Below are 14470 nucleotides of genomic sequence, written 5' to 3'. Positions count from 1 at the left end.
GAGGTCCCGCAAGGTCTACACGACGGATTTGAAACAGTGTGTGTTGGGGGGTAAGACATGGGAGGCAAGAGCTAAGACAGGCATCAAAAAGATGCTCGCTTCCTGACCAGCTGGGCGGGACTTCCACTGGGCAAACGTGGGACAGTCTGAGCATAAACATAATTAAGAACAGGAATGATTGTAAACCACTGGGAACAAATGAGATCCCTGAGTCCATACAGATAGATTGTTTCACAGATGGATAGATGATTGATAGATTAGACAGACAGATAGACAGATGATAGACAGATTGGTGAAGGGAGGGCTCTGCTTACAGGAGAATACCAGGGCCCAGCAGGTAAGTGTGGAGGGAGAGCTGGAGTTGGAAAATCACTGTGCAACCATCATAGGGAAGGTTGATTCAGGCATGAGCTGTCAGTGGTTGGTAAATCTAGGGGGGGAGCATTTTCATGAGGACCAGGATATTTACACAGCTTGAAAGTGTTGCCACAAGACAAGGACTGCTTATTAGTAACAAAGGAAACAATAGTAATTATACAGCAGGGAAGTTGCACAACACTTTGACCAAATGATCAAATTTAACATCCCCAATGAGTGGCAGGTGGACACTGTGTGCCACCAGATGTGATGTCCTGAGAAGGACACAGCATCACTTATGTAATATTCCAGGCAGGGAGGCATAACCCGAATCTAAAGATCACGAATCATCGGGACTGCCCCGGTGGTCCAGTGGTTAGGACTCCTTGCTTCCACTTCAGGGGGCACAGGTTCGATCCCTGGTCATGGAACTAAGATCCTGCAAGCCGTGCAGCGTGGCCAAAAATAAATATTAATTAAACAAACAAACAAATTAATTAAATAAAACCAAAAACATAAAGATCATGAATCATCAGACAAGCCCCAAATGAGGAATGTTCTAGTGAAAAAAAAGGGGGGGTGCCGAGGGGGTCTATTACTCAAAAATGTCCATATCAAAAAAGACTAAGGCTGAGGAACAGTTCCAGATTAAAGGAGGTAAAGAGACAGGACAGCTGAACACAGTATGTGACCCTGGACTGGATTCTGTACTGGAGGGAAAAAAATGTTATAAAGAACATGATTGCATCAACTGACTAAGTTGGAATTCCAGTAAGTAGATTAGATACAGTGTTATGTCAACACTGAATTACTGAAGTTGATAACAGCAGTGTAGCAAGAGAATATTCCTATTCTTAAGAAGTACACACTGAAATATTTTTGGTTAAAGAGCAACAGTGTATGTAACTTACTCTCACATGGTTCAGAAATAAAGTGTGTGTGTGTGTGTGTGTGTGTGTGTGTGTGTGTGTGGAGAGAGAGAGGAAGAGAGAGAAAATGATGAAGAAAATAGCGCAAAATGTTCACAGTGGATCTGGAAAAAGGGCATATGGATGTTCTTTATACCATTTTTGCCTACTTTTCTGCAGCTTGAAATCATTTCCAAACACTAAATAAATAAATAACCAGCTCCCTCGTTTCTAGCTTGTACACCTGAGTTTTTAACTTCAAGGTGACTGTAGCAGTGCGGGTGTGGAGAAGGTCTGGTAACCAACAAGCGCATGAGAAGCTGTGGCGAGATGCCCTGCCCAGCAGCCACAGGAGAGAGGGCTGGTGCTGGTGGGTGAAGGAATGCCCTCCAGTGCCGTTTGCGCGAAGGGTCCCATGGAGCCGCAGGTAGGAAGGGGTTGGGCCAATGAAAACGTGGAGGGGAGAAGGGAGACCCAAAAGAGCAGAGAGTTTTCAGGAGGAAGGGAACACCTGTCAGGATTCAGGCACCGCGCCCGGAGAAGGCAAGTAAGAAGCTGCGGTGACGCCCCCAACAAGGGCAGCCTCCGTACAGTGGTGAAGGCCAAAGCCAGATGGCGGGGGTCAGGCAGGGGAGAAGTGAAACGTCCAAGGAGCTCAGCCACAGAGGGGCTGCTCCAAAGCCGCCCATGATCTGTCCCTGGGTCTGGTCTCTTCACCTAGTTTGAAAGCACCTGGACGACAAGCAAAGCTCACGGACCACACGAGGCATACAGTAGGCGCTGCTTCTTGCCTCCTCCCATGAGTCTCACCTGACACATTTCCCCAGCTGACCTGAGTTTCACGTTACCCTCACACCATGGGTTGAAAAGAAACCTGGGTACAACATGTTTTCTTCAGACCTGAAGATACGTTTGTTTCCACTTTTCACTAGCAGGTGGTACTTGCCTACGACAGCGTGCGGGGGCTGCCAACCACCACCTTGACCTAAGCAAAGACACGTGACATGGTGGACATATCCCCCTTTGGCCACACCCTGAACTCTACAAAAGCCTCCCAGAAGAATCCATCAGTCCTTACACATCACCCCGTCTGGAACAATTCTGTCTCCCCCAGAGACCAGGAGTGGCCAGGACGGACTGGCATAGCAGATGCCCGAGACAGAAAAGCAGCCACTCAAAGCAGGCGGCTTCTGCGAATCCTGCCGACGGGCCTAGACAGACTTGGTTTGAAACCTGGCAGGTGTTTTCACCTTTCCCCTTTGACCTTTACTCCCTTCACTACAGCACTGAGGGGAAGCCTCCCAGGTGGTTGGGACGATTCCATAGATAACATAAATGTAAGGGGCCTGGCCCACCACCTGGCACTTCAGGGGGCAAGTTAAATGTCAGCTGTCTCTTGCAGCAAAAAAAAACCCTCTCTCTCTGTTGTTAGAATATGAGCAGCCTGAGCCCCAGAGGGGCATCGGTCCCAGGGTACCCCAGGCTTTCACCCAGCCTTTGAGGGTAGATAATGACTGGATGGATAGGTAGAAGTTGTTATAGCCACAGTGGCTTGTTGTTGTCACAAAACAGTTCTGTTTGTGACCCAGGATCTCCCCCTCACCAAAACCTGTGAGATGCTTGTTTTTATAAGATATCTTATAGGAGCAGTGGGCTCTCCGTTGCAATCCCAGCTCTCCCTCTTACCAGCCGTAGAGCCTTGGCTGGTTACTTAATCTCTTCTGTGCCTCAGGTTTCTCATTTAGACACTTGGAATGACCACAGTGCTCCCCCAGCCCCAATAGGACTACGAGATAAACATTTATCAGCTCATTAAATGAACTATTGTTAGTATGTTGCTGGTGGGGAAGCAGGCTCAGAGAGGTGACACAGCAGGTGAAGTGGGGACAGGACTCCCCTGACACAAAGGCCTGCACCACTCTGGCTCCCTGCACCCCCCACACCTGCAGCAAAAGGAAGGCGCTGAGCCCCTGCCCGCAACCCACCAGGCAGCTGACCCACACGACTGATCCATGTGAGGCCTAGACTCTGTGAGGGGCATGTCCTGGCACCAGCAGAACTGTGACAGTGTCCCCATTCCGCTAAGCCACAGGGCAGACCTTAATTTTGACTTCCCGGCTGCATCCCCATCACCACCCACAGTAGGCCCTCCTTGATGTTACAAAGGAGTGCAGGTGACCTTCCAGGATGTGGAAAATGTTATTCACCTTGACCTGGGTGGTGGTTCCATGGGTGTATTTATACGTAAAAACTCATCGTAGGTACACTTAAGATATGCATCCTTTATATGTGTTGTACAGCAATAAAATTTTTTTAAATAATACTTTGTTGAATGAAGAAATGCAGCTCCCTTCCCCATCCCACTTCCAGCTCTCAGGCATAACCATGAAGGCAACTTTCCCACCAGACTTCTTACAAAAACAGAGACTTCCAAATGAAAGGAAAATTAAATCAATGGCGTTTTCCTGGGAAGATTTTCATGAATCCCTGAAAAACACTCAGATGCTGCAAAAATCAGGGTTGGGAGTGTGGGATCTGGACCGGAGGCCAAGGGAGGAAGAACACACAGGCCAGCAGTTGGCCCACTTACCTCCTCATTTCCAGCTGCAAATTCTGCTTCTGAAGAAAATCCTGGAATTGACCTCACAATTAAATTTCTGGGGATTTATCCTAAGGAAATATTCACAGATTAGTCCAAAGATCGGGCTGAGAGAGGGTTTATGACAACCCTGGGAAGACTGGAGAACTGTAAATCCTCAGAGCCCCCAAGAGGAGATGGGCCGATCAGCCACCACGAGCCCACGTGCCAGAGCAGGAAGCTGCCACGAACAGTTCTCTTGTAGGGGAACCACTGAACAAACAGGAGCATTCACAGTATCTTATAATGTGAATGAAGTGAGAGGCAAAACACTTCTACTTCTGTATCTAACCATTATCGAGTCATAGGGAAAAGCCCGGAAGCAGTTGTCAATGACAACTGTTCATTGGTGGGATGATGGGTTATTTTTATTTACTTCTTGCTTGTTTACTCCAATGAACATTGTCCCTTCTGAAATGAAAAGGGGAGGAGGTGAGATGTAGGAGGTTTGACCACAGTCAGAGCTGCTAAGAGCCTCAGGGAGGGTGAGGGAGCAAACACTGAGACGTTTGGAGGCGCAGCCCCTGCTACACTCTGCTGGGGGTTGGTCTTCAGCACCGTCATTGACTGAATGTCCTAGAACATCCCTGAGAGGTTTAGGCCTCTTGGACAGGAAGTGAAGGTGTCACCGTGCGTGGGCGGCCTCCCCCTAAAAGCAGATGGCCCACTGGGTCTGGGCTCAGGTGTTGAAGGCATCATGGGAGTGAATATTCAGCACGGCAAGGAAAGGGCTCCTCAGATAAGGCAGGAACCTGCCAGAAGCCAGCCAGCCACTTATGCAACAGCCTGGGGGCCCTCACCTCCACACTGGACTCATTGTGAATTGCTGCCTGCCAGGAACGTCTGTCTGATGATCTCGGGTCCAGCTCCGTCACGCTGTTGTTGGAAACACCAAGATGCAGCCCTGGAGACACCCTAGGGGCACAGAGTCTTGATGGTGGCCCCCACAGAGGTTCCCTCGCTTCAAGACACGTGCTGCCCCCTCAGCCCCAGCCTCAGCTCCCAGCCCCCTTCGAGCCTCCTCACTTGTTCCTCTGCCTCTTGGAGCCCTGCGTCCAGCTCTGCAACCTGCAGCCTTTCCCCATCCAACTGCCCTCGCCCGCCAGGGCCGCAAGGCCTCCCTCTGCCCCGAGTGTCCAGTTTTCATTTCCTGCTCAACTTGGACGAATCTCCTCTGCCTCCTGTTCTCCACGGCCTCTGTGTTCACCACAACGGAACCCAGGCCTCCCTCTTGTCTCCGCGTGTGGCACTTTCTTGTGCCTCTGCCACATACGTGTCCCCCACCTGCTTCTTTTCCCCGCCTGTTTAGCCCTCGCTGGGCTCTGCTCAGGTGCACAGGCTCATTTGCTTTGGGAAGCCAGTGCCAGTGGCTTAGTCTCTGTTTCTCTCACCTGGAAGAGGCAGATGCCACTGCCCACCCTGCCAGCTGTCGGAGGACTTAAGGAAACGTTGGTCAGGTTATGTCATGACCTCCGGGAACTCCCTACTGCTCTTGGGATCAAACCCAACCCCTGCTTATAGCCTGCACATGGTTTCCGTGCAGCTTCTCCAGCCCACCCAGTCCCCTCCCTCTCCTCCCTGCAATGCCCAGCCTCTGGTCCTCAGACAGACAGTTCACGGCAATGCTGATGGCCAGTGTGGCCTCCCTGGGGGTCACACACTGTGCCCCAGCTGGGAACCCTGCTCTCAGGTCTTTAGTGGTGGCTCCTGCATGGGTTGTGGGTCCCATCAGGGAGGCCACCTCCCAGGAGAACCCTCCTGCCTTGCCCTGACCCTCTTGCTTTGGTTTCTTGGGCCCATGTGTCCCTGTCTGAAATGACCCTGTGCTCTTGTTGGCTTCCTGTCCGACTCCCTCCACTAGAACGAGCAGGTCTGGGAGGCCAGGCACTGCTTTACTTGTGGATTCCTGGAGCCTGGGATGTTTCCTGGCACACAGTAGGTACTCGGCATTATTTGCTGAGTGAGTGGGTGAGTGATACAAGGTAAATGTTTGTGAGAGGGATGCACGTGAACTTGGGGGCACTATATATTCCCTGATGTTGGGGACCGTGACGTCCTGTCATCCATGCTGAGCAGGGGGCCCTCAGCCCAGAACATAGTAGGTACTTATCTCGTCTTGACTGAAGAGAATGGAGACCGTCCTGACTGTAAGGTCCACCAGCACATCTGAGGAGACCCTCTGCCTGTCCCTCCCTTGGAGAAGGAATGAAAGCTTTCTCCCAGGAAGTGGTGTCATATACCCTCTTGTAAAGCTGATCTACTAAATCTATTTATAAAACTTAAAAAACGGCATTAAAGAAGCAAGACCCTCCTCCTTATCCTGTTCCCTGTCACCAGATCTGTAGATCTGTTCCCCTAATTGCACATATGCCCATAGATATAGCCAATCATAACCAGCAGCTGAGCCATTTCCATTATCTATTACCCCAGGTGTGGTGTTTTAATCACTATTGCCCACTTGCCTCCAGCCCACACTTCCATGGTGTCAGCGAACCTCAGCCCTATGATTCATCTCTAGAAACATCCCAGACCCTTCTAAAGCAGCTGCCCAGCTGAGTCTCTTCTCTTTTCTCTGCCCCTCCCCAGCCATCCTCCAGCTCCTAGCCAAGGAACAGGAGCATCTGAGGAGGGAGGACTCACCACGGGCCAGGTCTCTCCCATCTCCCACTGCATCCTCATTGCACCCCATATCATTCCCACTTTACAGATGGGGAAATTGAGGACCAGGGAGGTGAAGACAGTCCTGGCTCAGACTTGAGGATCAGAATCCGCATGGTCCGGTCCCTGAACCCCGTGCGCAGGTGAGCTGCAGGTGTGCTGTCCCAGGCCTGCAGGGCCTGCAGAGCGCCAGCCACAGGTAAACACCAGGCCTCACCAGAGCAGAGTCTGCACATCTGGAACTGCAACGTGTGGTGAGGAATGGCATCTCCTTTTTCAGGAAGTCAGCACGGAGAACCTTCAGACCTGTCAGCAACACACCGTGTGGAATAAAGAAAGAAAAGAGAGGAAATTCCAGGCAGTTCGGCGGTTAGGACTCTGCGCTTTCACCGCCAAGGGGCCGGGTTCAATCCCTGTTCAGGAAACTAAGATCCCACAAGCCGCACAGCGCAGCCAAAAAAAAAAAGAGAAAGAAAAGAGAATGTTCATTTCCCCCGTTGTCTCTTTTTGGCTCCAGAATCTGATATTGTGGTGAAGTAGAGCTGGGCAGAGCTGGGTTTCCAGCCAGGTGTGGGCCTCTCTGAGACTCAGTTTCCTCACCTGTTAGATGGGAGTGAACATACCTACCTTGTGGGGTTACACAGATGAGCTGAGACAAATGGGCGTTAAGTGCTCAGCTCAGCACTTCTGTTGTAGCCCATCAGGTGCCACCTCTATGCTACTGAACCAGGTCCACTAGCCCAAACGCAGTAAAGCCAACCTACTGACCCCAGGTTGTGGTGAAGGAAAGTACAGCGTTTCTTGCCAATGCGCCCAACCTGGGTCAAGCAAGGAGAATAGGCAGCTCATACTCAAAAGACCCAGACTCTCCGATGGCTCTTGGGGGAAGGGTTTTTAAAGGCAAGGTGAGGGAATTCCCTGGCGGTCCAGTGGTTATTACTCCACGCTTTCACTGCTGAGGGCACAGGTTCAATCCCTAGTTGGGAACTGAGAACTAATCCCGCAAGCGGCGTGGCGCAACCAAAAAAAAAAGGCAAGGTGAGGGAGGGGGTTGTGAGGTATGCAATCAGCTTGTGCACAATTCTCTGATTGGTTGATGGGGAGGTAAGAAGGTGGTATCACGGGGTCAGTATTATCAATCCTCAGCTCCAGCTGGTCTGGGGGCTACGTGCTGGTGGTCAGCACACAGTTAACGTCTTCCACCTGCTGGGGGTTTTAGTATCTGCAAAGCTTAAGGAGGAACTAAAGGCCCTTGACTTTCTTTTACATCTCAACTATTATTATTTTGTCTTGCTTGACTCTTGAGGCCCCGTGACCTCGCCCACATGTGGCTGGCCATTCCAGTTACCATCAAGATCAACTCTAGAAGAGCTGGACTAACAGAGCTTTTGTTTGAGATAATGTGTGAGGAAAGGCTCCGAACCACGAATCTCTCAGTGCCGCCAGCACCTGGCACACAGTAGGGCCCAAACCATGGAGGCATCACTGACTTCTTCCTCTCATAGGCACATCCAACCCATCAGCAAATCCTTTTGGCTCTGCCCTCAAAGAGCATTAGCGTCTGATCACTTCCTATCACCCCCACTGCCACCAAAGGCTCCTCTCCCTCATCTGCAGTGGCAGCAGCCTCCTGACAGGTCTTCCTGCTGCTGCCCTTGCCCTCTGTAGTTTGCTCTCAATGAGAGGGACTCCTTTAAGATATGGCTGACCAGCTCTCTCTTCTGCACACTCACTCAGAGTCAAAGTCCTTTCAGTGATCTAAGACGGGCCCTGCATTATCTGCGGTCATATTCTGATGTGGCAACGGATATGACCAAATGCACAAGCAAAAAAGGAATGGATAAACTGGACTTCATCAAAATAAAAACTTTCACGCTTTAAAGGACAATATCAAGAAAGTGAAAGAGACAGTCCACAGGATGAAAGAAAATATTTGCAAATCGTATACCTGATAAGATACACTTGTATTCAGACTATTTAAATAACTTTTTCTTTTATTTAAAGAACTTTTACAACTCAGTAATAAAAATGTAAGAAACCCAGTTTTAAAATGGGCAAAGGCTCTAAAAAGACATTTCTCTAAAGAAGATACACAAATGACCAGCAAGCACAGAAAAGACGCTTGACATCATTAGTCATTATGGAAACGCAAATCAAAACCACAGTGAGGTGCCACTAAGATGACTACAAAAAAATTATGGACAATAAAAACTGTCAGCAACAAGGTGGAGAAATTAGAACACTCGTATTTTGATGGTTGGAACGTAAAATGGCATGGCTGCTTTGGAAAGCAGTCAGTTTCTCAAAAAATTAAATACAGTTATATATGACCTAGCAATTCCACTCCGAGGTATATACCCAACAGAACTGAAAACACAAATCCACACAAAAACTTATACACAAATATTCTTTTTTTAAAAAAGTATTTATTTGTTTGGTTGCACCAGGTCTTAGTTGCAGCAGGTGGGCTCCTTAATTGTGGCAGGCAGACTCCTTAATTGCAGCTCCAGGGTTTCTTAGTTGTGGCTCGCCAGCTCCTTTGTTGCAGCACACAGGCTCCTTAGTTGTGGCATGAGAACTCTTAGTTGTGGCATGCATGTGGGATCTAGTTCCCTGACCAGGGATCAAACCCAGGCCCCGTACATTGGGAGCGCAGAGTCTTATCCATTGCACCACCAGGGAAGTTCCCACAAATATTCTTAACAGAATTATCCAACAGCCAAAGTGGAAACAATCCATATGTCCATCACAAGATATATTGATAAACAAAATGTGGTACATCCACACGATGGAATATTATTCAGTCATAAAAAGGAATAAAGTACTGATACATGTTACAACATGGATGCGCCTTTGAAATATTGATATTATGCTAACTGAAAGAAGCCAGACACAAAAGGCCATATGTTGTGTGATTTCATTTATATGAAATGTCCAGAATAGGCAAATCCATAGAGACAGAAAGCAGATTAGTGATTGCCAGAGGGTTGGGGGGAAGGTGGATAGAGAGTAACTGCTAATGGTGTGGGTTTCTTTTTGTGGTGATAAGATGTTCTGGAATTAGACAGTGGTGATGGTTCAGAACTTTGTGAATATAATAACAAACTATTGAATTATACACATTAAAAAGAAATAAGTAAAATTCTAAAACCAGAAAAAAAAAAAATAGTAACACTGACCTATCAGGCCATTGGCTGTTAACCTGGATGTCAAATTGCCAGCTCCAGAGCACACAAACTCCAACCCATCATCCAGGGTGCACACCAGAAAGACAAATTCAGATACACAGTTCATTCTCTTATCAAGATTTGATACCTCTGAAATGAGTAAAGAGACACAGTGAACACCTCCCCATCTTCTTAGATGGAGACACATACCTCTCTGCTTTTTGAAAAATGACAAACCTTCCTCTTAGACAAACATCTCATTGTGTCCCGTGGTCTCCTGCAGGCACATCTGTTGAGTGTGAGGGTCTGGGTCAGCAACAAGCACTTTGTGTGTGCGTGTGTGTGTACACATTTAGTTTTATTTAACAAAGCAACTTGTACACTTTTAACGTTTAAAACTGAGCATCATCTTTCCAGTGAAACAAAAAGAAAAAATTTTAAATAAACAGGAACAAAATTACAATAGAGAATGTCAATTGCAAATAAGATCCTACAGGTTCTGCCGATTCTCCCATTGAGTGGCAGGGCTCAAGTCATCTTTAGGAGAGAATTTTATTTTAAAAGTGTCATCTTAAGCTGCAAGGATGTCCCTTAAACATCACAATTAAACATGTCAAAGGAGAAACCATGCTGTCAAAATGCCCACTTAACCCACCCAAACATCTCAAACCCACCCTTTGCTGACCTTCTATAACCCCATTTTTTAAAGTTTTTTTTTTCTTTCTTTAAACAAGAGAAAGTAGACGGATACATGTCGGTAAATGCTAACTGTCCATATTCACATAGAGACACAGTGTAGTCTCTGAGCCCAATCAATATACAGAGAAAGGAGGAAAAAAGCTAGAATTCTATGCTTTACTACACAGGGACCTAGCACCCTCCAGCTTCCAGCAGAGCTGAGGGAGCAGAAGGTTTTCCTTTTTTCCCACAGAGCATGGTGGTGTTGATTCCATAAAGTTTTTGTTGAGACAGGAAGGGATAAAAGTGAACTTGGAACAGAAAGGGGTAGAGATTCTTTTCCCACTGAATTCTGCTCAAGGTATTTCCCCCCCAGATAAGTTGTGAGCCACGGTGTAAAGAAGAAAAGAGACCTCAGAAACAGGGCGACTGAGCACAAGAAGAGGAGGAGGAGAAAAAAAAAAAAAGACTGCAACATGCTCCCAGGGACTGGAGACAATTTAAAAAGGGAGGCTGGAATCCATCAGCGTTCCATTAGTCATCTTCTCCTTCACCCTCCTCTCCTTCCTCCCCCTCGTCATCTGCATCTTCTTCACCTTCAGCCTCACCCCCTTCTGCATCAGTATCTTCCAATCCTTCTTCCTCTCATCATCATCATCATCATCATCTTCTCCTTCCTCATCACCCGTGTCCGGGACCAAGTAGTACGGTAATGGATTTGGCCCAATATCATCTTTGATGACCTCTCCTAACTCATCTGCACCTGCATCAGAATGATCAGGAAACCAGGTGAAGCAGCTTTCCGGGTCCTCACGCTGTCTCTTCCTGCTGGCTTTACTCTGCGTTTGACTTGAACGTTTTGTCAGATCCCTTCTGGATTTCCATTTGATTCCAGTGGACTTTGAAGATGGCTCACCACTCTCATTCAGATGAAATTCTTTGGAGAGAACTTTATTTTCGAAGTAAGGGTTTCCATCAAAATAAAAATCTATTCTGTAACCTGATTCAGTATCTTCAAATTCTGTCACTTCGACTCGTGTCAAATAACGCAGCGCCTCTTCATCCTCCTCCCCAAGCAGTGCAGACACTTGTGGATGGTTAACAAACGTTGTTACCCCAAAATCTGGGATTTTGGCGATGAATTCCGACCTCTTCTGAAAAAATGGTTGACGGAGTTTGTTATATTTTTGTTCTACTTTCAAAATCTCCTCACTGGCTTGTTCGTTAAGTCTGTCTATTTCACTTTGTACTTCATCAATATGTCCAATTGCTTCTTTTTTTTTTTTTTTTTTTTTTTTTTTTTTTTGCGGTATGTGGGCCTCTCACTGTTGTGGCCTCTCCCATCGTGGAGCACAGGCTCCGGACGAGCAGGCTCAGCGGCCATGGCTCACGGGCCCAGCCACTCCACGGCATGTGGGATCCTCCCAGACCGGGGCACGAACCCGTATCCCCTGCATCGGCAGGCGGACTCTCAACCACTGCGCCACCAGGGAAGCCCTGTCCAATTGCTTCTTGCCGTTCTTTTTCTGAGGTCTCGTCAGCCGCCTCCTCCTGGCGCTCGCTGGCTCGCTTTCCCTCCCCCTGGCTGGCGCGCTGCCCTCATGGCCTGACGATGCGGGAGGGGCTGGGGCAGCATGCTGGGCCCAGCCCAGGCTCCTGCTTACGGAGGGGACGCGATGGCGGGCGGGCAGGCGGCTCAGCTCCCTCACCCACGCTCCGTGCTCCAGGATGCTGCTCCATCTCCCTGAGCCGCCTCCTCCTCCTCAAGCATCTTTATGTATCCAGCAGGCGTCTGGATGGGAGGCTGGGTCCCCTTGTGACAACGTCTGCTCCGAGATGGACTTCTTCCTGCCCTTTTCATGAACTGCTCAGGGAGGCCAGGCCACCAGCTATCAGCAGCCTTCACGTCGGGCCTTGGATGGGTGCCTGACTCACATACGTGAACACACCCTGCAGAGCCTTGAATGGCCTTCACCTTCCTCACTGGTAGAATAATGGGGTCATATTTGACCAGGGAGATGTGAAGAGTGTTCCAGGGAGCATCACCTTCAGACGGGTAGGAGGTGAGACTTGGGGAGTGCTATTAGACACTGTAAAACAGGCTCCTCGTCCACAGGACCTCTCTGGGGTTTTAACTGCTGAAGTGGGAGGCAGGATGTTTATATGGATTAAGAGGCAATCCCTGGAGTCACACAGTGATTTGGGCATTCATTAGCTGTGTGACCTTGGGCAAATGACCCAACCTCTCTGAGCCTTAGTTTCCTCACCTCTAAAATGAGAGTAACAAGAGTACCTCCTTTGGGCTTCTTCCCTGGTGGCGCAGTGGTTAAGAATCCAGCTGCCAATGCAGGGGACACGGGTTCGAGCCCTGGTCCAGGAAGATCCCACATGCCGTGGAGCAACTAAACCAATGTGCCACAACTACTGAGCCCGCGTGCCACAACTACCGAAGCCTGCACGCCTAGAGTTTGTGCTCTGCAAAAAGAGAAGCCATTGCAATGAGAAGCCCGCACACCGCAACGAAGAGTAGCCCCCACTCACCACAACTAGAGAAAGCCCACGCGTAGCAATGAAGACCCAATGCAGCCAAAAGTATATAAAATAAAATAAATTAAAAAAAAAAAACCTCCCTCCCAGTGAGGCTGGGAGGCTTCAATGTGTCAAAGTGGGGCTAGTCAATTACTATTCTGTGAATCACCACTTGGCCTTGGCCCCTGTGGGAGCTCAGAAAGAGCAGCAAATTGTGCCCTGTTGGATATGAAGGAGGAGTTTTCCAGGGACAGGGGAAGGAGGAGGGAATCCACGGCAAAGGGAAAGGCAGGCACAAAAGCATGGAGGCACGACTGGCTGTGGTGGCCTCGAGAACTGCTGAGATGCAGACATGTGGGTGAGTGGGGGAGGGAAGGAGGCAGCAAGGGAGCAGCTGGAGAGGGGGCTGGGCCACAGCGAAGTCACTGGGAGCCACAGAACAGCTCTGGAGAGCATCCGGCCACTGCCACGAGTAATGGAGAGCAATGAAGGGGCTCTGTGCGTGTGGCGGGGGGAGGGGCCAGCTGGACACGACCCTTCTCTCCCCCAGCCTCGTGGCTAAGAAGGCCCTCTCTCCTGCAGGGGATGTGAAAGGAGACCTCCTGGGGCCGGCAGTCAGGCTCAGGAGAGCTGGGAGGACTCTCAGACAGCCAGGGGAGCCCCGGGGAACTGGAGTAGGTGAGCATCGCACTTGAAGCTATGCAGGGGGAGAGGGTGCAGGCAGCAAACAGACTGTTTTGAACTAGGAATTAGATTCACGTGGCGTAAGATACAAAAAAGTCACGGGACCAAAAGGCAGAAGAGGTAACATGATGGGGTGGGAGCAACCTCTGGGCCAGTTTTCCCTTCCTAATAAGTAAAATAAAACTAGGCCCCCAAAGTGAGGTCAAGCTTTTCTCCTTGGGACCAAGAGAATGGACAGATGCTCCTGAATTTGAAGAGCGCCAGCCTGGGTGAAGTCAGGAAGGAACCCTGCAGGCAGGCAGAGAGCAGTCAAGCCCCAGGTCTGGAAGCGGGGGGAGGAGTTTCAACTCCCCCTCCGGGAATTGCAGCTCACCCTGGCTGCTCTTACTCCAAAAACTTAGGAAAGGAAAAAAAGTAGGAAAGAATTAAGATTCCACACCTGGCAGTTTTAACTTACAAAAAAAGTATTTATTAATCTAATTTTCCTTCTCTTGCCATAATCCAGAAGCATGACACTGACGGCCTGACATATCAGTGTGAAGTTGTCGAAAGCCCCACCAAAATTCCAAAATTCCATGACTGGCCTTTGTTAGGCAACAGGACTGCAGTTACAGCATGGTTTCAAGTCCATACAGGAAGCCCACCAACCCCAGGGTCTCCCACACCTCCCATGGCTCACTGGGTGGGTTGTGGAGCGTGAGAATCAACAGCACCGAGCAGACGGACCGAGAAGGCTTCGGGCAGAACACTGCTGCGGTGTACTTCCCCTGACAGAAGCCGGAGCTGTGCACCCGCAAGGCTGCTCCGTCACAGGCCTGGTTCCCTGGGAAGCATCTCTCTTTGGCCGAGGG

At 49.2% G+C, this 14470-nt stretch overlaps 1 protein-coding gene and 1 pseudogene across 1 annotated transcript in view; both read right to left on the bottom strand.

The window, feature by feature from the left end:
• TGM4 (transglutaminase 4) overlaps positions 1–4988 on the bottom strand; it is a 22014-nt gene extending 17026 nt beyond the window's left edge. The window contains 4 exon segments of the mRNA XM_007463905.1: positions 2076–2141; positions 2144–2250; positions 4712–4818; positions 4930–4988. Of these exon segments, the coding sequence (XP_007463967.1) occupies positions 2076–2141; positions 2144–2250; positions 4712–4818; positions 4930–4988 (339 nt within the window).
• A 5952-nt stretch (positions 4989–10940) lies between these two features.
• On the bottom strand, positions 10941–11683 carry LOC103076577 (protein SET pseudogene; annotated as a pseudogene).
• Between the last annotated feature and the right edge of the window lie 2787 nt (positions 11684–14470).

This window comes from Lipotes vexillifer, unplaced genomic scaffold (genome assembly GCF_000442215.2).
Source record: "Lipotes vexillifer unplaced genomic scaffold, Lipotes_vexillifer_v1.1 scaffold1227, whole genome shotgun sequence".
Taxonomy (NCBI): Eukaryota; Metazoa; Chordata; class Mammalia; order Artiodactyla; family Lipotidae; genus Lipotes; species Lipotes vexillifer.
This window is presented reverse-complemented; position numbering and strand designations above follow the sequence as displayed.